General features: G+C 43.4%; 1 protein-coding gene across 2 annotated transcripts in view; it reads left to right on the top strand.

Moving 5' to 3' along the window:
* The window catches only part of Cacna2d3 (calcium voltage-gated channel auxiliary subunit alpha2delta 3), an 800,506-nt gene that overhangs the window by 625,426 nt on the left and 151,237 nt on the right, over positions 1-23,843 (top strand). For both annotated transcript variants that reach the window (XM_076931312.1, XM_076931311.1), the window contains 6 exons: positions 8,248-8,331; positions 17,243-17,314; positions 17,580-17,641; positions 18,972-19,039; positions 22,958-23,003; positions 23,161-23,258. In XM_076931312.1, coding sequence (XP_076787427.1) covers positions 8,248-8,331; positions 17,243-17,314; positions 17,580-17,641; positions 18,972-19,039; positions 22,958-23,003; positions 23,161-23,258 — 430 coding nt within the window. The remainder of the gene's footprint in view (positions 1-8,247; positions 8,332-17,242; positions 17,315-17,579; positions 17,642-18,971; positions 19,040-22,957; positions 23,004-23,160; positions 23,259-23,843) is intronic.

The following is a 23,843-nucleotide window of genomic DNA, read 5'->3' as shown; positions in this document are numbered from 1 at the left end:
AGTAAGCCACGTTTGACCTACAAAACTGTGGCAGGGCCATGCCACCTCCTCCCTACACACAGTGTGTGACTCATGACTTCTAGGAGGACACTGATTGAGAAAAAGGTCATTTGGAATTTCAATGCAGCCTCTTTAATTGTTGTTGGTTTTTTTTTCTTTTTTGGAATTTTTTTGTTTTGTTTTGTTTTAAACACCTAAGTCATTTTAGATTTACAGCCATCAAAAGGATTTTGTAATCAAACTACAGGAAAGCATGTAGAACTTTTCATCTTCGAGACAGTTAAAAACATTAATTAACAAGAGTAGGGTACTTCTGAGGGAGAGGAAAAGGCTCTGTCTGAACATGCCCCACTGCCCCTCTCTCAACTCCCTGCTGCTGTGAGACACACCCTCATGGCCCTGGATCTGGGCTTCTCATCTTCCCAGAGCTTAGAGGATTTCTTCTTCAATAGAGAGCCATGGGAATTTATGCCAGGGCATGATGTGTGTGTCATGCATGTATGTGTATTGTTGGGGGACATCCAGACTACTGTAGAGTCACACACTCCACAGGCAGCATGATTTGGGTGGAAATTCCAGTTCAAATGCTATCTTCCAGTCTCGTAGACACTTGTCTGGGGTCCTGCTGGGAATCATGGTGAATTAAATAGACACTGTAAACTGGGCCCAGGTGCAACCCTGACTCCTTGAAGTCTTTCATTGTATAGTCTTCTTAATCTGGAACTGTCATTGAACACTAGGGCCAATTGCAAAGAACTGTTACTCGGAGGCCTACAAAGACAGCCTTCACTTCTGCGTAGAGAAAAATGGGCCTAGTAGGATTTGCCTTCCAGATGGTTCTGCCTCCATGACTGAGCACTTACCTTCTGTCCTGGAAGAGATGGTCACCTGCACAGAGGGTCAAGTTAATGAGGTGGGGACCACACCAGGGAAAAACTCAGACACCAGGAGGAGTTGATTTGCTTCTCAGTTTGACTGTTCGATAGCCATGTCACCAAGGGATCTGGCTTTAATTTTCCCATCTTTGAAATCCTTCACCCTCCCTGGAGTTGGGAGGATTTGGCAAGACACAGACAGTATTTAGCATAGTTCCGAGCCTGAGACATGTTCTGTGGAGAGTAGCGGGAGAGTAGCAAAGGGTCAGGGTGGGCAGTCACATGAGCCACACAGACTGTTCATGTGTTTTATGAATTCCTGATTGAGAGACTCGATGAATGTTGGCAGAGGAAAGCAATAGGTGCTTTCAAGTGCTCTGGAGAAGACTCCTGTGTCCCTGGTGACCTGGTGTACAGGTGGTAAGGGTGGTATTTTTAATTGATGGACTGATTTATTAAAAAAAACTTCTACAAGGAGCAATTTGTACAGGAAGAATTAGGAAAAAAACAGTGAGAAAACAGACAGGCTTCAAGCCATTTAGAGGGTGACATGCATTTGTAGTCTCTGTCGTTGCTGAGTCCTAGGAGAGCTGTGGCTGACAAGGGCCATGGGATTCACCTCCCAAAGACTGTTACTGCGGAGATTTTGATTTGCCACTGGCAGGTTGGGATCCAACTATAGCAGTACAGGGGAAGGGGTGTCACTCTGCCACAAGTCTGCATGTCCTTTCCTTTCTGCCTTGAGAAAAGGCCATGAATGCAGATTGATGTTTCTCATGAAGCAGTTTATATACTAAGAACCAGTTTATCCTGTGAGTACACTCACTGAGGATGGGCACTGTGTGACACCGGTCTCATTACCTTAGAAACCAGCCGTAGTATCAGTGGTCATTAACATTGGCCAAGGGGGAAGTTTTTTAGGCTGCATTAGTTAGAGCCTCTGATGTTCTAGGTGGGTTCAGCCCCATTTAATTTCAGTGCTTCTCAAGGCATCCCTGGGGATTGAGGGCTGTATCTTCCATCTAGTGAGGAGGGCAGTGGGGTTTGGAGGTGTGAACATCTTGCCCTGGCTCATGAAGCATGAAGGCTTGACAAGGTCTAGCTCCCAGGCCCTAGCTTTTAGCTGCCCTCCAACAGCCTACCTTAAAGGAGTCTGAGCCATGAATAGTGAGCAGAGACCAAGTGCTTGAAAGTTGGCACTGATCCCCCCTCCCCCTGAGCAGTTCTTCTGGGCCTTCCTAAGACTCTTGTGCCTGGCATGGGGGCTGAGAAGCATTCACTATCCATTAGAATGTGGGCTGCCTAGGTGAATACGAAGTGAATAGATGATTATCCACAGGAAAGAAAGATGTCTGTGTCCCTTCTGAAATAGTCTCTTTACCCTTGGTGGGTGGTGGGGAGAAGAAATGGAAAGGAGAGGGCAGGAGAAGGGAAGAGAGGGGAGGAGAAAGAGGTCTTTACCAGAAGAAGGTCATGCCTGCCTGAAGAGAGAAACACGCTTCTGGATGACTGGCTTTGGGTTGACCATACCCTCATCCAGATGGTTCTTTCCTAGGCATAGTGTCTTCCTCCCCATTTCCTTCCTCCCTTCTTTCCTTCCTTCCTGCTTTCCGGCCTTTGTTTTCTGTTTGTTTGTTTTATTTTGGCAGCCTGTAGCAGCATGAGCACTTAATCGGTTAGGCCCATACCATATTTGTTGCACAGAGATCAAAAGTATGTGAGTAGGTAGTGCCTTTGGGCTTTTCCCAAAGGAACACTGGAGAAGTAAAGGCATTGTCATTTTCTTTAAGTCAGACTGGCCACACCTTGACCTACCTCATTGTGCTTCCAAGGCCATTTTGCAGCTAACACAGAAGGAGTTTGTATCCAGATCATTAAAAACTGCACTTCAAGCAAGCAAGCCCGTGGGGAGTTCTGGCTTCCCCCAAGGATGGGTGTCTTCTTGTCCTATCCTCCTAGCCACAGGCTTGTTTGTGCGCTCACCACATCTGGCCTTTATTTGAAACTCCACCTCAAAGTATTTCATAGCACACAATATCTTTCCTTATTAAATTCTCCTGTACATTTTTTTTTTTTTTTTTTTTGTAAAGCAGGCACTAAGAGCTGCAGGCCTACCTGTGGCTCTGAGACTGTGTTCATAAACCTTTGGAAACCGCTTGCAATTCGTTAATTACATTTTCAAAGGAAGTTACCGATTATAGATATACTAACAATTGCCATATACAATGCCTGGCACTGTAATGGGCTCCTTACCAACAAGGAACAAGGAGGGAAAGTTTGGGAGCCAGGCCTGGGATTTGTCCCACACAGAGGTTGCATGGGGGAGCGGAGAGCCAGTCTCAGAGTGGGAGCATCCAGAGCTTAACTATTATACTGTTGCTTGGAGGAGCCATGGAGGGAAAGTCTGTAGAGCTGAGCTCTGCTCAGGCACAGAAGTGCATCTCGGTAGGTGGCAAGGCATTTTATAATTCAGATGTTCCCAAATAATCATTAAAGTTACAAAGTCTGTAGCTATTTCACATAAAATGTATTTTTTTTTTTTAAGAAGTACAATGGACTGGAGAGATGGCTCAGTGGTTAAAAGGACTTACTGCTCTCATGGAGACCCAGGTTTTATTAACAGCACTCCCATCAGGCAGCTTACAACTGCCTTTAACTCTAGTTTCAGGAGATCTCACACTCTCTTCTAGCCTCTGTGGTCTCCTGTACACATGTGGTGCACATAAACCCAGACAGACATGCACATACACATATACACATAGATATAGTAAGTAAATGATCTTTAAAAGTAGTTCACGTATAAAGAAAAGGGAAAACATTCAATGTGTACAATCTGATCACCTGATGCTTGGAAGAACACTAATGCCAGCCCTTGGGAGGCAGGCAGGTACATCTGTGTGAGTCAGAAGACAATCTGCCCTACATAGTTCCAGACCAGCCAGGACTAATAGGGATACACTGTCTCTAAAAGGAAAGGGAGCAATTTGGAAAGCATATGTTGACACATCAAAGGGAGCAAAGATGTCAGATACAGTATAGTCCAGTACCCATGTCTCCAGAACTATCATTTCATGCACAGTGTGGTCCAGGACTGTTATATTCCATTTCCACTGCTTTCCCTGCAAGGACATCATTCTCTGGATGACTTAAAGTAGGTGTCAATGTAGCCATGAAATGCTCCAAGTTCACATCTCACAACCTTAGCAGTGCCAGTGCATAGGTAACCACCTTTTCTGGGACAATCCAAAAAAGCATCCCAATTGGAGTCTTTTGAGTGTCTTTTGCATTGCTGTAGGTTGTGTCCCCATCTCTGAACTAATTCCTATATTCTGGAATGAAGTGAGCCTCCCCATGTTGTTAGGCCCTTACCAGTCTCTGACCCAGCAATAGTGGTACCTGCAAGAAAATCTATGCACTTACCCTAGAATATATGTGAAACGGATGTGGCTGGCGCATGGGTAAATGGGCTTACTTCCCTACCTGCTAAGCTTTCTTAATGAGGAAAAGGTAGTGGCAGATTTGGAGTCAATGTTGCCCTTGGCCCCTTTAAAATCTGCAATAGTCTGCTGAGTTTTCTTTTGCTAACCTAAAGGAATCCCTGTGCTTCCTTGATGCCTAAGTTGTAATGTTCACCTGTTAAGAAAAAAATGTTTCAGACCCATTGTATGTACTTGGTTAAGCAGACATTAGGGAGGGCCCTTTATCAAAGGGAGCTTCATAGGCTGTAGCTCCAACTCCTGTATCTTTCAGTGATGTTGACATGTAGGATCTTGCACAATGTAGCAAACGATGGATTGCCATGCTGGGAGATCTTTACTCTACTCTGTGGTCTCGCTACAGTTTCTCTTTGTTTTTGAGACAGGGTCTCACTCTTAAGTGCAAGCTGGTCTGGAACTCAGTAAATATCCCAGATTACTCACTAATTATCCCATGAAACTCATGGCAGCCTGTGCCACACTCTCTGAGTGCTAGGGTTATAAGAAGCCATTTTGCTTAACTTTATCAATTTGTTGAGTAGACTCTTGGTATATTGGCCTAGGTCTCTTGAGTGGTGATAGAAGAAAATGAAAGGCTGGACATGTGGCTTACATGGTAGGATGCAGATGCGGCTCACGTGGTAGGATGCTTGCCTACAATGTGCAAAACCCTAGGTTTAATCCCCAGACCCACATAAACTGTACATAATGGTGCAAGTCTGCATTTGCTGTACTTGGAAGCTAGAGGCAAGTGGATCAGAAGCCATCCTCCACTACATAATCAATTCAAGATCAACTTGGATTGTATGGAACCCTATCTCCAATAAAGAAAAAAAGGACAAGGATTTTAAACAGATTTCTCTCTTATAAATGTTACCTTAAAAGAGCTGATTACCTTAGCATAAATAAAGATATCTCAGTCAAGAGGTCTGGACTCCCAACTTGTAATGTACATAGTGGATGGAGACAGTTGGTCATGCTTGTATGATACCAACATATTCAGCTAATGCCTCCTGCCTGTGACAGTGACAGCATTGTTGAAGTACCCTTCCTTTAGAGGAACTGGGGAGTGCCCAACTCTGTGCAAAGAGTCAGGTCTCCCTGGGGTAAGCACTCCTGTGCTGCCTGGGATGAGCTGCCAAGGTGGAGAAGGAGTTAGCCTGCCTCTCCTAGCAAGTTCTATCACCCCTTTACAGCTCACTGGGAAATGCTGAAGTGGTTCAGTGGCTTACTTAGCACCAGACATTCAGTGTGAGGTGGGCAATGGTGGTGCCTCTGTACTCTTTTCTTCTGACAAAATCCTCTGTAGACTTTGAGGATAAAGATGTGTTTTGCATTTAGGACCTTAGAGTCAGTTTAAATTTAACAGAGGCTGAAATAACATGAGGCTTATACAGAGAAATTAAGGCAGGGGTTAGCAGGTGGTAAGGTATCCTTCCCCCATGCTGGCTATATGATCTCATTTGATTTTGTTACTGCATTTGTTACTTAGCTTGTCAAAGTCTGACTTCCTAGCTATGGGATGGTGGGATGGGCAATTCTGGAGGCAAAACCAAGGGAGGGATGCTATAAGTAAGTGTTTGAAGAGAGAGGTGATGGTTAACTGTCTTTACTGTTTTACACTTTGCATGTGTGTGGTATACGTATGTATTTGTCGTGGGTATTTGCATGTGATCATGCAGATGTGAGTGTATGTGTACACATGTATGTCCTGAAGCCAGAGGTCTATGTCGGATACTCTTCTCATTTTTAAAGGAAGGTTCTCTCACAAAACCTTCATCAGGTGCTCGTTGGTGGCAAGACTGGCTAGTCAATGAGCTCCAATGATCTGCCATCCTCTGTCTCCACACCCAATACCAATGAACTGCATCTCCCTTTTACATGAATCTTGGGGATCTAAGCTTGCATTGTGAGCACTTTACCATCACCACAGTCCCCAATGCCTTACACTGTCAAGGTGTCCAGTGTGCGTGTATGTGTGTGTGTGTGTGTGTGTGTGTGTGTGTGTGTGTGTTCTGAGTGATTGAATAAAGGAACATTGTAAAGTGACCAAAAGATGAATTCCTTCTATCAAATCAAAACCAAGGGATGGTTCAGACCTATCAACAGGCAACCCAATAGTCTGTAATTGCATGCTTTTGAAGTACAAATTCGGGGCTGCCTGGGCTTTTTTAGAATAGTTCTTACTGAAATAGGCTTGGAAGCCATGGCCCCTGTATCTGAGGTTCAGAAGGGCTGTCAGACTGTCTTCCTATAGGGAAGGCCCTGAGTCCTAGCACCCTATGCACCCACCCTGTGGTTCCTGCTCGCGGCTCAGACCCAAACCTCCCCCTTATTCTTCCTTTCTTCCCGTTCCTTCTGCTTTTAGCAAGGCTGGCTTGTCCAGCTTCCATGCACACAGGAACTTTCCCTAACACGATCCAACTGCTAATCTGCTATCGTTTACAGTGGCTTCCGAGAGAACCACTTTCCTTCCTCTTCATCTGGAGTGGATCTGATGTCATAAAAGTGACTGTGAATGGTGAATGTCTTGTTAACTGGAAACCTCAGGAGAGTGTCGGCCTGGTTGACAGTATGCCCTTTTGAAGGCAGACAGGGTAGCCTTCTTGGGTGGTGGTGGTGCAGGGGGCTGGGGGAGGGGGCTTTTTAGAGATGGTGCAGGATCCCCACAGTAAAGTTGGCAGTGAAAAGGGGGACAGGAGCAATATTTGGCTTTGTTTGGTACCGCAGTGATATAAGAACCACCTCTTCTGGCCACAGTCCCTTGATTATACTAAAGGACACTTTGATTTGTTTGGTTCTAAAGAGGCAAAGGTTTCTCCTTTGTGTCTGGGGTACCTTCAGTAACTGCATCTGCAATCATCAACCAATGTCCAAAATGACAATTTGGGGTCTTAAAATATTTAGGCTGACTCTGCATCTCTCTTAGTTTTATTGTTTAATCAAAACAGGATGGAGTCAAAGAGCAGAAAAGAAAATGGGTTCATCTCTATGCATATGTCTTGTATATATGTACAACTACATCAGTGTACTATGAACTTGTGAAGTGCTTGCTTATCCTTAGCCTGCAGCAGAGGGCAGACTTTCCTACCTTATAAACACCCAGTAAGCAACAGTAAAGGCCTCAAGACACACAAACATCCAGACACAAGAATGTCCGGTCGATAAAATGGTACACTTGCTGGTTGACTACCACTGGTGATTTAGGGGAAAAAAGAGAAAGCTCTCCCCAGTTATTAATGCACTCATCAGCTTTTCCAGAGAAATGCCCTAATGGCCATTAAATCTGGCAGTGATTCCCAATACTCACATCTACTCCAGGTGAAGGAGCTGTGCTTAGCTCAGCACTGCCATGGCCAGTAGCAAACAGGAGGTCTGGGAGTCTGCAAAGTGTTCTCAGGATGCTGAGACCAAGTCCAACTGTGGGGACCAATATTTTGTTTCTCAGCTGAGGAGCCTGGAGGAGGTTTGAGCCCAGAAGTTTATGAAGCATAGGGGAAAGGACAAGATTTGATAAATATATGTAAGAAAGCTCTTTCCTCTGCCATAAAGGGCTGCGCTCATCAGCTTTTGAAGAGAGATGGGTCTGCCCACCCTTCACATATTCCTTCCAAGGGTGAGATAAATATTCTTTGCACCTGGCATTTTAGAGGCAAGGAATTCTCTAGGTAAATTTCTGCCAAGCAAAGAGCTAACCTTTATATTCTCCAACTAGGAAGGGACACGAATTGCCATGGTGACATTAAAATCCTTGCATAGCTACCCACGGGGCTGATCTCAGGTATTTATTGTTTTCTTCCAGCTCACACTCAGCAAGCAGGTCATGGGAGGATAAAGATGCCCAGGTTGATGACTTCATGACCATTTGTCTATCTGTCTCCTTTTCCCTATGCTAGTATGAAGAAGGAAAAAAGCGGAGGAAGCCCAACTACAGTAGTGTGGATCTCTCGGAAGTCGAGTGGGAAGACCAGGATGATGTAGTAAGTGACTCTTTGCAGACCTCATTATCAAGGACTATGTTGACCAGAGGACAGCAGAGGGCTATGAAGACAACAGATCCTTCCTTTATAGTTGGAGCTCTATAGCTCTCCTGCCAGTCCGCTGAGCCTATACCCACCAGGCTCTGGTTTTAGCTGCAGCTGATTCATTCCATTTCATCTGCAGTATAATTGTCAGGACTTACTTTACCATATTCAGGGAACCCTGTTGCTGAGCAACAGGAGACCCTGTAACTACAAAGACACGGCATCTGCAGGCCAAGAAGACAGGTTTCCAGATGCACAGAATGAACTTGTTAGGTCTACATGGATACAACTCTTGTTTCCAAAGAGCAGCAGAGGATTTTGAAAGCCCACTTTCCCTATGTGTGGTCAGCCCCCCAGACCCACTGCTACCTCCAAGTCCCATGTCCTGTGTGTCTACCTTTCCCATGCAATGTCACAGGAAGCCACTTGACATCCCAGACTATCTCCTGGTGCCTTATAGAAACAGGGCTGGCATCCTAACTCCCTTGTTGCTGCTTTCTTCATTTTTGTAGCCTCTGTTCCCTGAATGGCCTCAGTTAGCTGAAATCTCAGGTCTTTCTCCCTTGCCCATAAAATGCAAAAGCTATATCTGCTATAGAAATTTAACGTAGCCCTGTCTGGTTATACCCAAGTTCAGTCAAAATAAAGTTGCCATTCAATAAAAGCTACCATCTCATCCACTCTTCTTTTCCTATCTGCCATTGATTGACATCATGAAGATTCAATGGCCAGGAAGAGTTTGCTGTCTTCTCTTCCTTAAGCACTGTGACCAGGATCCTGGTGGGTTCTTGCGATAAACTACATCTCATGTGCCAGACCCAACCCCTGCACCACTGTGGACAGCTACACTGCTAGGACTCAAATCTCACCTGTATAGAGACTGTCTGTCTCCAGTGTGTGGCCATTACTGCTGCCCCTCGTGGTTGTCCCAGATGGCTTTGAGGATTGAACATACTGGTAGAATGAAAGATTTAAAAAGTGCTTACACCATCCCATCGTGTGGCTACATGAAGATGTTGGGAATGGGCCCTCTGGGATCACAGTGCTAATTCCTACTCTGGTTCTTTGAGAGTGGCTTCTGCTTGCTTTCTCTTCTATGGTTGCCGTTTCCCATGCTCTGATTTGACATCACAGGACACTCTCTGCTTCTAAGAAGTGTTCGGCTTTACCATAGACACGATTCTTCATCTTTTCTATTGTAATCATGGAGGAAGACAAATTTGATTATATTAACTGGTACTTCCCAAGTCCCCACTCTCAGGGGCAGGCACACCCTCACCTGCAACTTCAGGCAGTTTCTTGCTCATTTCCTTCTTATTATCCTCTGTGCTCCTGCTAATTTTGTGGGGGTGAGAGTGGACATCTCCTTTTGCTATTCATGGGGTTCTTAACTGATTTCTGTCTCTTTATCTCATTTTCCTTTATGAGTAGAGTTTCAAGTATAAGATTCCCAGCATGCCCTTCACTGTCATCTAACTTACAGGGCTGGGTTCTGGGTGTCCACTCTCAGAAATACCATTTCTTAAATCAGGACAATATTCTTCTTATGTACAAATTGGCCTCTAGCTATATTTTTGTCTGGGTCTCTTGTGGCAAGAAGTCCAAGGCATTTGAAATATTAGTTCTTTTAATATCAATGGGTTTGACATAGGAAAACCTAGGCCACCATCTCTCCTGTGGATCTGTGCCCAAATGAACTATTGGAGAATTTTGGAAATATGTGTAACACATTCTTATGTGGGATGCACAGAGGCCCACATACCCATGTGCTAATGTGGAAGCCTGCAACTAAGTAACGAAGGACAGAGTTCCGAACAACATGAGTGAACAACTATGGAAGCAAAGCTTTTTGAGCCACATCGGGGAAGTCTTCTTGGATGCAGAGAAACTTACCGGAGCATCCTACATGGACAGCAAGGCTCTTGTATGACTTAATGAGCACACTTGTAGCATAGACCCTGCATATTTCCAAAAATGATGCAGTATCACATATGTCATTTAAAATTTTGCAAAATAGTTTGTCCAGAATTAAAATATAGGGGATGAAATGATGTCTCCATTGGTGAAGTGCTTGCTGTGCAAACAGAAGGACCTGAGGTTTATCTCCAGTACCCATGTAAAAAGCCGGCCAGGCCATGGAGGTTGCAATTACAGTTGTAATTTCAATACTAGGGAGAGAAGCTTGATCTAGTTTAATGGGTCCCAGCAGGAGAGCCTGTTCTGAGGAATAAAATCCAACTTTAAATTCTGGCCATCTCCTACCACATGCATACAAACCCACATGTACAACCACTCACACATACATATACCTGTACATACATGTACCTATACAGACAACACATACAAACACACACAAGAGAAAAGTAGAGCAATAGAGAAGTGTGCATGGGACTTCTGTTGTCATCATAGTATCATGTCAATTATTGTGAAAAGAGAGATATTTAGGTGGCCCATGTGTCAGCAATGTCTATGTAACCAGAGAAGATCATCTCCAGGGAAACAAAAAATGCCTTAATTTTTTTTAATTTTTATTTTCCCTCCTTCTTTTCCTTCTTCCAGTTCTGCCTAACCATCCTCCCTCCACCCTTCCCATATTTGGTCCAAGTCTCAACATGATAGTCTCTTTTTCTTTGATTATTACACACATATACATATATGTGTATATATACGTATATATATATATATACACACATATGTATACTAGTATGTATATATGTATATATATATACATATATATCTATACTAGTATATGTATATCTATACTAGTATAGATATATATGTATATCTATACTAGTATAGATATATATGTATATCTATACTAGTATATACATATATATACTAGTATATATATATGTATATATATACTTGTATACATATGTATATATTTGAGTATGTGGGTATGTATGAATGGGCATGTATATGCACAAATACATATAAATACAACTTGATGGGTTTGTTTTTATTGTTTGTATGAAAATAGTTTCACGAGTAAAATTCCCGGAGATGGCTGAAGGAATTAAGGATGGTTTTTAGTTTTATTCCTATTACATTCTAGTTATTGCTGAACTGTCCACAGTTAACATGATTATTTCTAAAAATAGAAAGGCTCATATAATTCACAGTAGCTAACAAGGAGTTGTTCTTGTGTACAGTCTCACCTTCAGTGTAACGATGGACTCATTTATTTCTCATTACAGTTGTGTCAAGAATTTTCCCCATTTTGCAGTTAAGGAAACGGAGGCAGAAAACTTACATCACATTCTGTCTTAGTGTTTCTATTGCTGGGAAGAAACTCCATAACAATGGCAACTCTTATAAAGGACAACATTTAACTGGGGCTGGCTTACAGTTCAGAGGTTTACTGTCATGGCAGAAAGCATGGTGGTGTGCAGGCAGACATGGTGCTGGAGAAGGAGCCCTTCTACATCTGGATTAGTAGGCAGCTGGAAGAGCAAGCAAGCCACACTTGGACCTGGCTTGAGTATCTAAAATCTCAAAGCCTACCCTCAGAGGCCTGACACACCTCCTCAAATAGAGCCCCACCTACTCCAACAAGGACACATCTCATAATAGTGCCACTCCCTGTGGACCCATGGGAGCCATTTTCTTTCAAAACACCACACAGTCCAAAGGGACACATCAGGCTATCTGGTCCCTAATTTGTGTCCTTGACACACCCACTTTTCTTGATGGAGAAGGCCCTAGAGTTCCAGAGTCCCTGAAGACTCCATTTGGTACCCCATAAATATGGTGAGTTTTTATAAAGTGACTACAAAGTAAATGTCCATCTTTATGATGGTATGTGGGCTCTTTGAGCAGAAAAGAGGAGCCTTTTTTTTGGTGCCTTGTAGGCTAAACATGGCAGACACATATATACTTCCCCATTGTTCAACAAGCACCTCAATCATCCAAGCCAGTGTAGTCTCTGAGTTTCTTGCCCCACAGTCATGAACAATGAAGATCAAAGAAGGATATCAGAAGAACAAGCAAGTGAAGTGGTTCCATTAAGATTTATTTGTTTATGTCTGTGAGTGCTCTATTTGCATGTTTGCCTGCATGACAGAAGAGAACATCAGACAAAAGAGGGCACCAGATCTCACTCTAGATGGTTGGAGCCACCATGTGGATGCTGGGAATCGAACTCAGGACCTTTGGATAAGCAGCCATTGCTCTTAACCACTGAGCCATCTCTCCAGCCCACAAATGAAGTTTTACTGTGAAGTAAAGTGAACCCCCTACATCCTCCCCCCCCCCTTTGCAGCAAGAAAAAGTTCTTGAAAATAAGCTACCAAGTCCTACTTTGGAAAGGGGCTGCAAATAAATCATGCATCCAGTTGGAGCAAATTCAATTTAGTTTGAATTGTTAGTTGAATGTATGCTAATTGGTCAAGTGAAAATATGCAGTCTCAGGAAAAAGCCCACCCATGGAAGAAAAGAAGAAAAGGTTTAGGATTGTGTAGAGGTCCTTGTAAATTATCAGTTTTCTTGGAGCTGTCTGTGGCTTGAACATACACATGGATCTTTTATTTCCTATAATCCTGACTGATTGCCCATAGAATGTGGGGCTACCTTGCTCTGAATCTTTATCTTACAGTGCCAGCACTATGGATTCTGTTCCTAGCCCAACTGGAACCCATGCTGTTACAATGTAAGCCTTTCTCCTAATGCCCTCAGAAAGCCCATACTTCTTCCTATGAGTCTCTTGGAAAGTGTCTCCAGAGCCCTTTCTTCCCAAAGCCCTATGAGGATCTCACACTGGAACATATTCTGAGACCTTTGGTCACATATTCTCAAGGCCATTGATCGCATGTTTTATTCTCCTTTATACAATTTGCTCTTTTTCTGAATCTCATGCCTGATCCCTTGAACCGTGACCACCCATGAGCCCAAGCTGATGTGGAAAGGAAAAGGACTTGTGGCTGGAGCTCTCTCTGTCTGCTACCTTCATGCACTGGTTGAATGTTTTCTTGGTAAAGAAATAGCTATTTACCTGCCCTGTCTCACATCCCTTCCATCCTCAGGCTTGATTAGGTAACATATAACTGGGGTGGCTTGGAAGAGCAGGCTCCCCGTGCCTCTGAAATTTGAAAGCCTTATGCTCACACAGACAAGAATTCACCACCAGGCGAACAGGTTCTCATTACATAAGGAGACGCAATCTATGATCACCATGCTATCTTCTGAAAACGCTTCAGTGGGCTCTGCCTAAGAGGGAAGAGCCACAGACCTCAGGTGGACTGAGCATCCAGCCTTAACTGGAACATGATATTAGAAAAATAGATGCTTTGATGGGTCACACAAACTGAGGACTTGTAAGGACTCCAGGGAAGCATGTATGAAACAGGTACCAGGGTATATTCCAGAGGCTGGGGAAGCTGATCAGGGGTACAGTTTTATATCCCTAGAGGAGGTTTTGCCTTTTATGGTATTATCTCATTGTTATGAGTACTGTCTCTGTGGCCACTGCATATCATACTTACAGATGCTCGGGATCTGATAGGGAACACAAAAGGTATGGGACACCATTGACATTCCTAACTTGCCTTTCTTTGGGTGTGCTAAGTCAAGCATCTATGCATGTGATTTTTAATGACAGCTTAATCAGCTAACATATGGACACACAAGGATTATTTTTAAAATTTCCTCTGCCAAGCCCTTTTCATTTTCCCCAGATGTTTATGATTACAAATCCAGGCAGTGGCAAGTTCAAAGGCTATTCAGAGCAGCACCAACAGCCATGCTTTTTCCACTTTCTGCGGGGAAGACAAGATTGTTGTTGCTCACCATTCTTGTCTGAGCTCTGGAGACCTCTCTCATCTCTGGGTGCCACTGACTCCTCTCATGGTTATGTGCAAGAAATTATTTGCAATACACAGCCCATTGAGATAGAAGAGTGTCTTTTCTAGAGTGTTCCAGCCTTGCAACATGCATTTCAACCATTAGTCTCTTCCCTCCTCTGATAGTGAGGACAGAATACCACCTTCTAATAGGTTCTGGGTCCCAGGGCTTGAAGTGTATAAGAGAGCTAGCTGTTAGCTATTTCAGCTTTCTACTTCTAATTCCATAAAGCTGGATAGATGAGATGAGACATAGTCAATTTCTAAAACTTGTTCTTTGAGAAAGCAAGAAATTAATACATAATTTTATATTAGTAATAAGATAGTTAATTTTATCCTCTGATTTAGGTAGCAGAGCTTAGGATGTGTGTGTGTGTGTGTGTGTGTGTGTGTGTGTGTGTGTACACCACATGCATGAAAAATCCCTTTGAAGCCAGAAGAGGGCATCCCAACATCTGGAGCTGGAGTCATGGGTGGTTATGAGCTGCCTAATGAGGACACTAAGAACCAAACCCAGGTCCACTGCAAGAGTAGAAAGCACTCTTAATTCCTGAACCATCTTTCTAGCACCAGGAGTTTGGGCTTAAGAGTTAAGAGAGCCCATGATTACTTGGGGAAGGTTCTTAGTCCAAGGCCTCAGTTTTTCCTCCAGTCAAGTAGGTACAGAAGTAGAAATACAAAAGACAGTTCTGTGAGTTTTAGAATTAATTTCTAGTCAGCAGGAAGGACTCAGTCAACAGTAGTTACTAGTAATGGGAGCGTCCCAATAATCTGATGACTACAGATTAGAAAGCTCTTGACAGGCACTTTGGGTCTGGGTAGCTTCAATCAAGGTCAGTTTTGATTAGACAAGTGACAGAAGAAGCTGTTGAGGCACAGAGATCAAAGAACAGCAGTATGTGTCAGTGAGAAGAACCTTGCTACCTTGGGATCCCTGATACCTCACATTATCTCGTCTCATCTATCCAGCTTTATGCAATTAGGAGTAGAAAGTTGAAATCTGCTGAAGTAGGGGAGTTGTCACTCAGTGGGCTCTGGCCAGTGAGGAAAGGAAATGTAGTCTATGGATATGCAAACATGTCCTCAGCACAAGGGGCATTTTTCATTCAGCGCATGGTCAAAGCAGCTGGAGAAACATTGGTAAGAGGCTGGACATAGGTGTCCAGCCAACCAGAGCATGAATTCTGATTTCCTTAGCTGGCCAGGCATCTGACACCCCATGAGGGTGAGGAAGGTGATTGCACAGAAGAGGATGCTGATACCTGCTCTTGAGAGTGGTGGTCAGAATGGAGGATGGCCAAGGCATGGAGAATAGTTACTGTGTAGCGGGCACTCATCTGCTTGTCGCCTGTCTATTCCTTACTAAAATTATATGAGATGGCAGCTGTGCTCAGTTCTGTTTGGCAGAAGAGGAAGCTAAGGCACAGAGAAAGTAGTGATTTGCCTGCCATTATAAAGTGCTAGGTGATACCATTATATCATCTCTAGGGTCTGTTCCTATGTGAAAGCATTCTGTCCTTCCTCCCAATGAGGTACTCAGGAAGGAAAGCTTATTTTCATTGTAAGACTAGAATAACTGTTGAAACCTTTGCCTCCAGAAAGCATCAATGACCCTGGCCTTGGGCCCTCCTTGGCCCCATGCTAATTGTTCTTTGCTACTGGGGGTTTGGGGTGGGTTGGCAAGGAGAGGCTGACCTAATCTCTGACTTGCCTAGGGAACTTGAGAGGGGAAGGTCCCAAATGGCTTTAGGCAGGCACCAGAAAGAGGAAAAATGAAAACCATGTTAAAGATAAATTGAGCCCGTTCTTAAAAGTTAGAAAGTAGACTTAATTAGGACCAGCTCTCTCCATCCAAAACCACAAAAGTTAAAATGGGAAAATATTTCCAGAAATGCCCATTATGTGTTGTTAAAAAAATATCTAAAGTAAAATATATGTTTTATTTTATACATGCCTCCAGCTAAAAATTATGCTTTTACTCTCTCTCACACAGATGATGGGAATGTGAACCCAAATCTAGACAGCCCTGAATCAAATTTGGGGTGCTTGCAATCCCTGCCGTTTTCTATCAGCCCCATCTCTTGCAAGCTCCTCAAAGGAGAAAAGAAATTAAAACCAAAAAATAAAACAAAACAAAAAACCTGAAGTGCAGACAGAGAAAGAACAGTTCCCCATGGGCTGGCATGCCAGCCTTTGTTCCCATCCTATTAAATGGCCTTTCTTGTCATGTCCCCTTGCTGCCCATGAAGGCACATCCTTCATCACCCAGGCTGCTGTCCTTCTCTGAACTCGTAGAAGGCCACAGGTAATTAGATAAGGTCAGCCAGGGGGAGGGGAAGCAAATCAGGCTCACTGTTCCAAGATGGGACCTCCAAAACTCAGAAGCAGGGTCAGCGCTGGTCACTGTCTTGTCAGCGAGACCATTAATTGGGTGACCATCTGAAGCTGATTCATGAGTTACTGTCTCCCCAGTGCCCCCCTCCAATCTTTTCAACTACTGTTTAGAAAAATGTCTTTAAACTTGATTATCATTTGAAAAATGATTTCTTCATGACAAATCGGTACCCTTTTTGAAACCCAACTTGTCCCCCAGAGACATTCTCATTTGTTGATAGTTTTAGCAGATTGTCTGGAGTTCATTCTCTGACCTCTGGACTCATCAACATCCTGAGGCCTCTCTTGTTGCTGCTCCTAAGGGGTTCACTTATGTTCCCCAAATCAGAGTTGAAAGTCATTTGTCCTTGTTCACCCACTCCCATTGTACAGGAGTGGCAAAGGATTTAGGGCTTGTTTGTGTACCCCAATTCATTACTACCACCATCCCTGTGGTTCAGGAGTGGCAGAGGATCTGGAATCTTCCCTGAAGAGCTGATTTAGAGTTCTGCATGTGACATGCAGCCTTACCTGCAGAAACATGATGGCTTGCTAGTAATCGTGTCTAGGTTTTGTAAGGGCTGTCTGTGGCCAGGCCCCTAATGACATGGAACCCCAGGGAGGCATTCACTTCCAATTTCATTTTCTTGTTCTAGTTACGAAATGCCATGGTGAATCGGAAGACTGGGAAATTCTCCATGGAGGTGAAGAAGACCGTGGACAAAGGGGTACCTTTTTCTCAAACATTCTTGCCACTTCATTAAAACAAGCCACTGTGAAAAAAGAAAATTAGCTTTGAAGGTTCTATCTGGAATAAATACCTTTCGCCGAGCTCGCTTCTCTCTTGTCTTTACTTACCTCTAACAAGAATCATGTAGTTAACCAGTTCACAGTGTGTCCGTTTATTTTGTTGTTGTTGTTGATTTCCGAAGAACATCATCTAGCAGACTAACCGTGTTTTCTTTTCTCTACGACTTTTCCCCCCTGATCTAGAAACGGGTTTTGGTGATGACCAATGACTACTACTATACAGACATCAAGGGTACTCCTTTCAGGTAGAGCTGACCAGAATCATGGACATTTCATCAGACCTATCAGTGTGCTTGTACCTAACCTGTTGGCCTCTCAGGGCTCATCATCTTCCAAAAGGCCAGAAAGATTGAGGAAGGGGCTTTGCCCAGGCTGCTTTTGTCTTTGTTCTAGAAGGGTGAAGATGGTTCAGGCTCACCCAAATAGCCCATCCATTTTCCACAGCCTCACATCCCATTCCCAACATAAAATCTCCAGGGCTTCCAGGAAGGGTGGAGGAGACCTGTTCAGGGGGTCACCAGGTTCTCACCATCTCACCTGCTACTTCCTAAGATCCATTTCTCACCTTCTATTTTCATAACCCAGTAATCCTGCAGGTGGCATTTCATCCCCACCGTGTGCTTCTGCTTCAACTTTTCTGAATGTCCTTCTGTGTTGTTTCTCTGTTGTAGTCCTAAAAAAATAATAATCATTGTCTGCTTTCAGATGTGTATGGGACATTCTAAAGTGGCCTTCTACTGTTGTTATGTGATTTGTAGAAAACAAGACAAAACAAATTAAAAAAAAAAACCCACCAAAAACTTATTTTAGCAGGGTTGCCTTATGTTCTTAGACTGGTATCTTTCAGAGTTAAAGGAGAAGTTAATTAGTATAGATGAATCTGAAAAGTATTCTAGCATCACTGCCACCCACTGCCAAGGATTATGAGTAGATGCAATTTGGAACCAAGAGGAATCAAGGAACATACGAGCCTCCACATGGCTTTGCCAAAAGAAGAAACTGCGTTTAAAAAGCAGTCTCTTACTTTAGACCCAAACCAGAAAGGCATTTAAATCAAGCATTAAGAATGTGGGAAAGCTGTTAGACCAGAAAGTAGAACAACCAGCCATCTGGTCATGCCACTACATTGAGTGTCATGGGAGTACTTGCTTTTGCCCTTGAGAAGGGGGTCAGTAATTCTGGGGGCTGGAGATCTCTGAGGAAGTTCAAAGCAGAGGTGTGTAAGGTGGTAGCAAGGAGCAGGGTGTGTGGCCTTGGGAGAACATCCAAGGGAGGGCTTTCTGGAGGGGCAAGCTGTTGGCCACAAATCTTGCAAACACACCAGCAGCCAGTTGCCGCTGGCATTTCCAATCAGAAATGACTTTGAAGCAGCTGCTTGAGCCTAAGAAAAACCAACACCCACTATAATCAGTGAGGTTTTTTAAAGTAAACTGTTGGAAAAATTGTTTACAGAACATGAAATGGAAATGTGAAAATGGAAAATAAAAAAACAAAACAAAACAAAAAAATGTTAGCCCACAAGTCTATTCCAGTCTGTGCCTTAGACTTCAAGGTTTGCTTTGTTTCTCCACACAGTTTAGGTGTGGCGCTCTCCAGGGGCCATGGGAAATACTTCTTCCGAGGGAATGTAACCATTGAAGAAGGTAAGAGGCAAACTTGGGTTGGCTTATCCTTGGGCATGAGAAGGAAGGCTGAGAGCTAAATTCCAGAGAACTGAAGAGCGTGCATGACTTTCAAGCCTCTGGCTGGTGATTTGGGCACTTGACTCAAATCACTGCCCTCTAGATGCTATTTTTCTTGCCAATTTTGTGTGGGTTTCTGAATGGTGAGAACCCCAACCAGTGGCTGGCTTTATTATATTCTTTTACCCATAAAGTTGTGGAGGTAAATTATGGGAATCTCATACCACTTTTACTATTCTCATTCATTTGGCATTAGATAAAGAAGTAAATTAGTTTAAAAACTCAAGTCTGAGAAGGACCAATGCAAAGAAAGATCTGGAAGCCTTTGCTTTCAACATAGTTGGGCCACTCATCTCATTGGTTTTGTGTTACCCTTCACCCATGGGAAGTGTGACCACTGAAGAGACCAACAGAGGTTGGAAAGAGTAAGCAGGGTCATGTAGCTCTAAGATCTTCTACCTCCAAAAGAGCAGGTGGACAGTGATTCCCATAAACTTTAGCTATTCTGAAATCCATAAAGTATAAAGTTGCTATCATAGAAATTCCCCTTTATATACCACAACAGCCCACTAATGCTAACCAGTTACCATTTCCAATATTGTGAACACTTGGAATTAGGCGAGCATGGTTCTTAGTCTATAAGTCATTTTGAGTAAAGCAGTTGCTTAACCTGGCCTTTAGGTTAGACCATCTGCCCATGGGCCCTGCAATGCTTCACAGGCATTGGGTTTTATCTGACAAGGAGCCATGATGTCTGATGATGTAACAGAAGGAGGGTAGAGGGCTCCACCAGGTGCTGGGTAGAAGTAAGGATGAACCGGTCTATGAGCCAAGCATACGGCTTTTCTTCTCAAAGATATATAGTAGAACAATGAGTTAACCTTGTGACCTAGACAAGATATACTCTAATGGATGTGTTCTTAAAAGCCTTGCTTCTATTTCTAGAATTTTTTAATTCCACGAGCCATGTGTAGTTTTGGGGCATCAATGCCCCTGAAGCAATAAAATTCATGCCTGAGGCATTTGAGGTGAAACTGAGAAGATAGCTCACGGCCAGAAGAGAAAGAGATGCCTTTAGTAGACAATTTGCCCCTTAGCCTGTCCCTCCCTTGCTTTACCTCTCTTGTTTCTTTGTCTCTGTCTTTCTCTCCCTCTGCACCCTCCTTCCTTCCATTCCCCCTTCACACTGTTCTCTAGTTTCCGATCCTCCGCTCTTCTCTCTGGCTTTCTTTCCTGCACACAATTGTCTCTTCTGTCTTTTGGACCAGTTCTCTGCTCACTATCTGCTTCCTGTGTGTTCCACAGCTGTTAGGCTGAGCCATTGCACTGAGAAATTCAGAACTAAGCAAGAAATTAGTCTGAATACTCAGCAAGGGGGCTAGTGTCTGGTTATCCACACAAATGAGATCAGATCTTCCTTCTCTTTATGGGTCCTCTGTAAATAAAAAGACTCAGCCCTGTCAGCTCCCTGAGTAAAAGAGCCCAGGAAAGCTGCTTTCCCTGAGGCTGCTAGCCAAACTCTCATCAGCAGTGGGAGCTTTGGGCTGATCATAGCTCCCTTCTGTTCTTGGAGTGGAAAGTTCTTTGTGGATGGTACCCATATTTCAGGGGTTCTGTAGTTAGGAAGGCTACTCTGCAAGATGACCTGGTTCTCTATACGCTTTGCCAATGCCAACTGCTACCAAGATAATGAATATCAATATATACTCAAATTTGTAAGGGCTCATGGCTGAGGGTTTAACCCAGTGGTAGAGTGTTGGCCTAGCAGGTACCACAGTCTGGGTTCAGTCCCCAGCATCCCTAAAACAGTGTTAAAGCTTGAAGTCTGAGCTGGTCTTCCTGCTGATGTTGTGACTTCATAATCTCTTTTGACATGTTCCTTCTTTTACATAGTTATACATAATGATTACTGAGTAAATTGAGTGTATGTTATTACTCTTAGCTTTATTGGGTATGGTTTTATTTTTAAAATAATCAAAATTAGAAGGGAAAGAGCTAGAAAAATTTTATATTTGTTTGATATTCAAGAAATTAGAGAAGAAATTATAGAGAAACTAGTCCCTTGGGTTTTATCTGTGGGGTCCATGAGACTGAGCCAGGGTGAGCTTCGGGAATGAAGGGCTGACTAAACTGTAGCAAGAGAAGGGAATAGGCCTGACACCTTCGACTCAGCATACTGGGAAAGCATAGACCACAGAAAGGTCGTCACTCCTGTAGTGAGCTCTCTCACTGTCATCCTCATGCCTCAAATGCCTCTTTACTTTATTCTTTGCTTAAATGTCACTTTTTTTTTGCCTGACCACCATAGGTAGAACTGAAGCAAAGCTCTGAGTGAAGCCTTCCCATCTCTGTCCTTCCTGTCCCTCCAAAGGCTTTCTTTTCTGCAGGGTGTTTGGTTCATTGCTATCTTCTCAGCATCTACCACAGACTTGTACTTGCCTCAGGAAAAATATTGGAGGAAGTGAGGGGAAAAGGAAGCAGGAAGTAATGAGGAGAAGACAGTAGAAAGTGAGGGAGAAAGGGCAGAAAGGAGAAAAGAAGGAAGGAAAGAAGAGAGAGAGGGAGGGAAGGAAGGAGGAAGGGAGGGAGGGAGGGAGGGAGGGAGGGAGGGAGGGAGGGAGGGAGAATTAATAAGATTGACCTAGGGACTAATCACTATCTTATTTAAGCATCTTGTAGAGTTTTTGAGAATATTTCTTAGATAGGAAAGTTGATATAACTCAAGTGTTGACATAATATTCCCAAGTGTTCAACAGCTCAGTTCCTATATCACTGAGAAATATTATGTGGTCCATCTAGTATTTTATGCATCTGCATTTGACACAGAAATTGGAGTAGAGTGAGTCATCTGAGAAACTGACTCCCTGACACACGTTATAAACATCATCATTGTCCTCAAGCATATGTGGAAAAGCTTCTCCACAGATGATCCATTGAAATCATTGAAATGGTGGCTCCACAGAGTGCCTTATCCCATTCATGTTGCTGTATCATAATACCCGAGGCTAAGACCCTATAAACATTTCTTTAGTTTACAGTTTTAGAGGTTCAAAGTTCAACACAACATGGCAAGAAAAGAGAGGGATATTACTGTATGTAGCAGAGCCATTAGTACAACTGAGAAAGCAAGAAACCCATTCCTGGGGCCACTATATTAATCTCTTTACTTTTCACTAAGCCTTAGAAGTTTCCACCCTCTCAATGTGTCTTATTAGAGTTCAAGTTCCCAACACACACACACACACACACACACACACACACACACACACCCCTCTGGAAGACAAACCATATCAAAACCACAACACAGATGAAAAAGTCTGTAGTATTCTGGGAAACCCGTAGGCTCTGTGCCAGCCTCAGCTCTACTAACTACTTTTCTAGACTGATGACTCTCTTTCACTTAGGATCCTGTAACAACTACTAGCATCTTTTATCACTGGTTGAAAATAATTTAGTGTTAACAATCTCACTTCATTCAACCTCTAACTCCACCCACACAACTATGTGTCACATAAGGACATGGACCTGTTAGCATCACAGAAGGTTAAATAGTTTGGCCCAGTTCTTCTTCTCCATGTAACTCCATAATCTGTCTTCCCAGCCAACCTATTAGAAACACCCTTCATTTTTCATTAGGTTGATATTTCTCTATAATGTGTACCAAGGGAATATGGTGGTGCTGGCCACAGTGTGATGAAAGACTTGTATGGATGACTTTGTACATGAGCCCAGAATCCTGGTTCCCTAGCATATCTCTTTGGGGTTGATATTTACTCTGAACCTGCCGCCCCAACAAGCACCATCTTGGAGTATGTGAGGTCTAAAGGAAGATGTAGAAGAGTGATCCTTACTCACTAAAGCTTTGATCTTGACTTCCAGGCCTCCATGACTTAGAACATCCTGATGTGTCCCTGGCAGATGAATGGTAAGATCCAAGTGTTCTTTATCAGCCTCAGGATTTGTTGCTCTCTTTGTTGACTACTTGTTTGCCCTCTTACCTAGTTTTCCTGGTCCAAATGAAAATGGGAAAATGAATGATGAATATTTACATGTTCTTTTTTGGGACCTTGTCCTATTCTTAGGTCCTACTGCAACACTGACCTGCACCCAGAGCATCGCCATCTGTCTCAACTGGAAGCCATCAAGCTCTACCTCAAAGGCAAGGAGCCTCTGCTTCAATGTGAGTGTGCTCTCCAAGCATGCATGTGGGCATGGGGAGGTAGAGAAGCTACAAGCCATTGAGGAAGCCTAGGTTTCAAGAACAGCTTTGGTTTTCTATAGATTGTCAGTCATATTATACCCAGCCAAGTTTCTTTTTATAGGAAAACTTGAGAAATCATGCAGATGATGACCACAGTATTCTTAACCACATTGCATCTACTCTCTCAAGCCTAAGCAACTGGGTAAGATGGAGATGATAAAGTTGGGCAGAGACTGCTATTCCAGTCTCCCTATTCTAAAAATAAGGAACTAAGACCTGCCAAAATATTATCTCCTGCTAGAGCATAACAGAATGTCATGATTCCCCAAGAGCAGGCAGTGCAACCAGCATCCGTTGCCTCTTCTCCTAATACTACCAATATGCCTTGGTACTGTTCTGTGAGAAACAAATGGCTGATGACTGTGGCCAAGAGGTAGAACGGGAACCCCTATCCACCCACCCAAGAGCAACAGCTTTGGATACTCCCCTAAGAAATTAGCAGACCTCCCACCCATTACACAACAGTTACAGTAGCTGCAACTTGAAAAGAAGGAGTCACCTAAA

Source organism: Arvicanthis niloticus, chromosome 3, assembly GCF_011762505.2.
Source record: "Arvicanthis niloticus isolate mArvNil1 chromosome 3, mArvNil1.pat.X, whole genome shotgun sequence".
Classification (NCBI taxonomy): Eukaryota; Metazoa; Chordata; class Mammalia; order Rodentia; family Muridae; genus Arvicanthis; species Arvicanthis niloticus.
The sequence above is the reverse complement of the archived record's forward strand: the minus strand, read 5'-3'. Positions and strand labels throughout refer to the sequence as shown.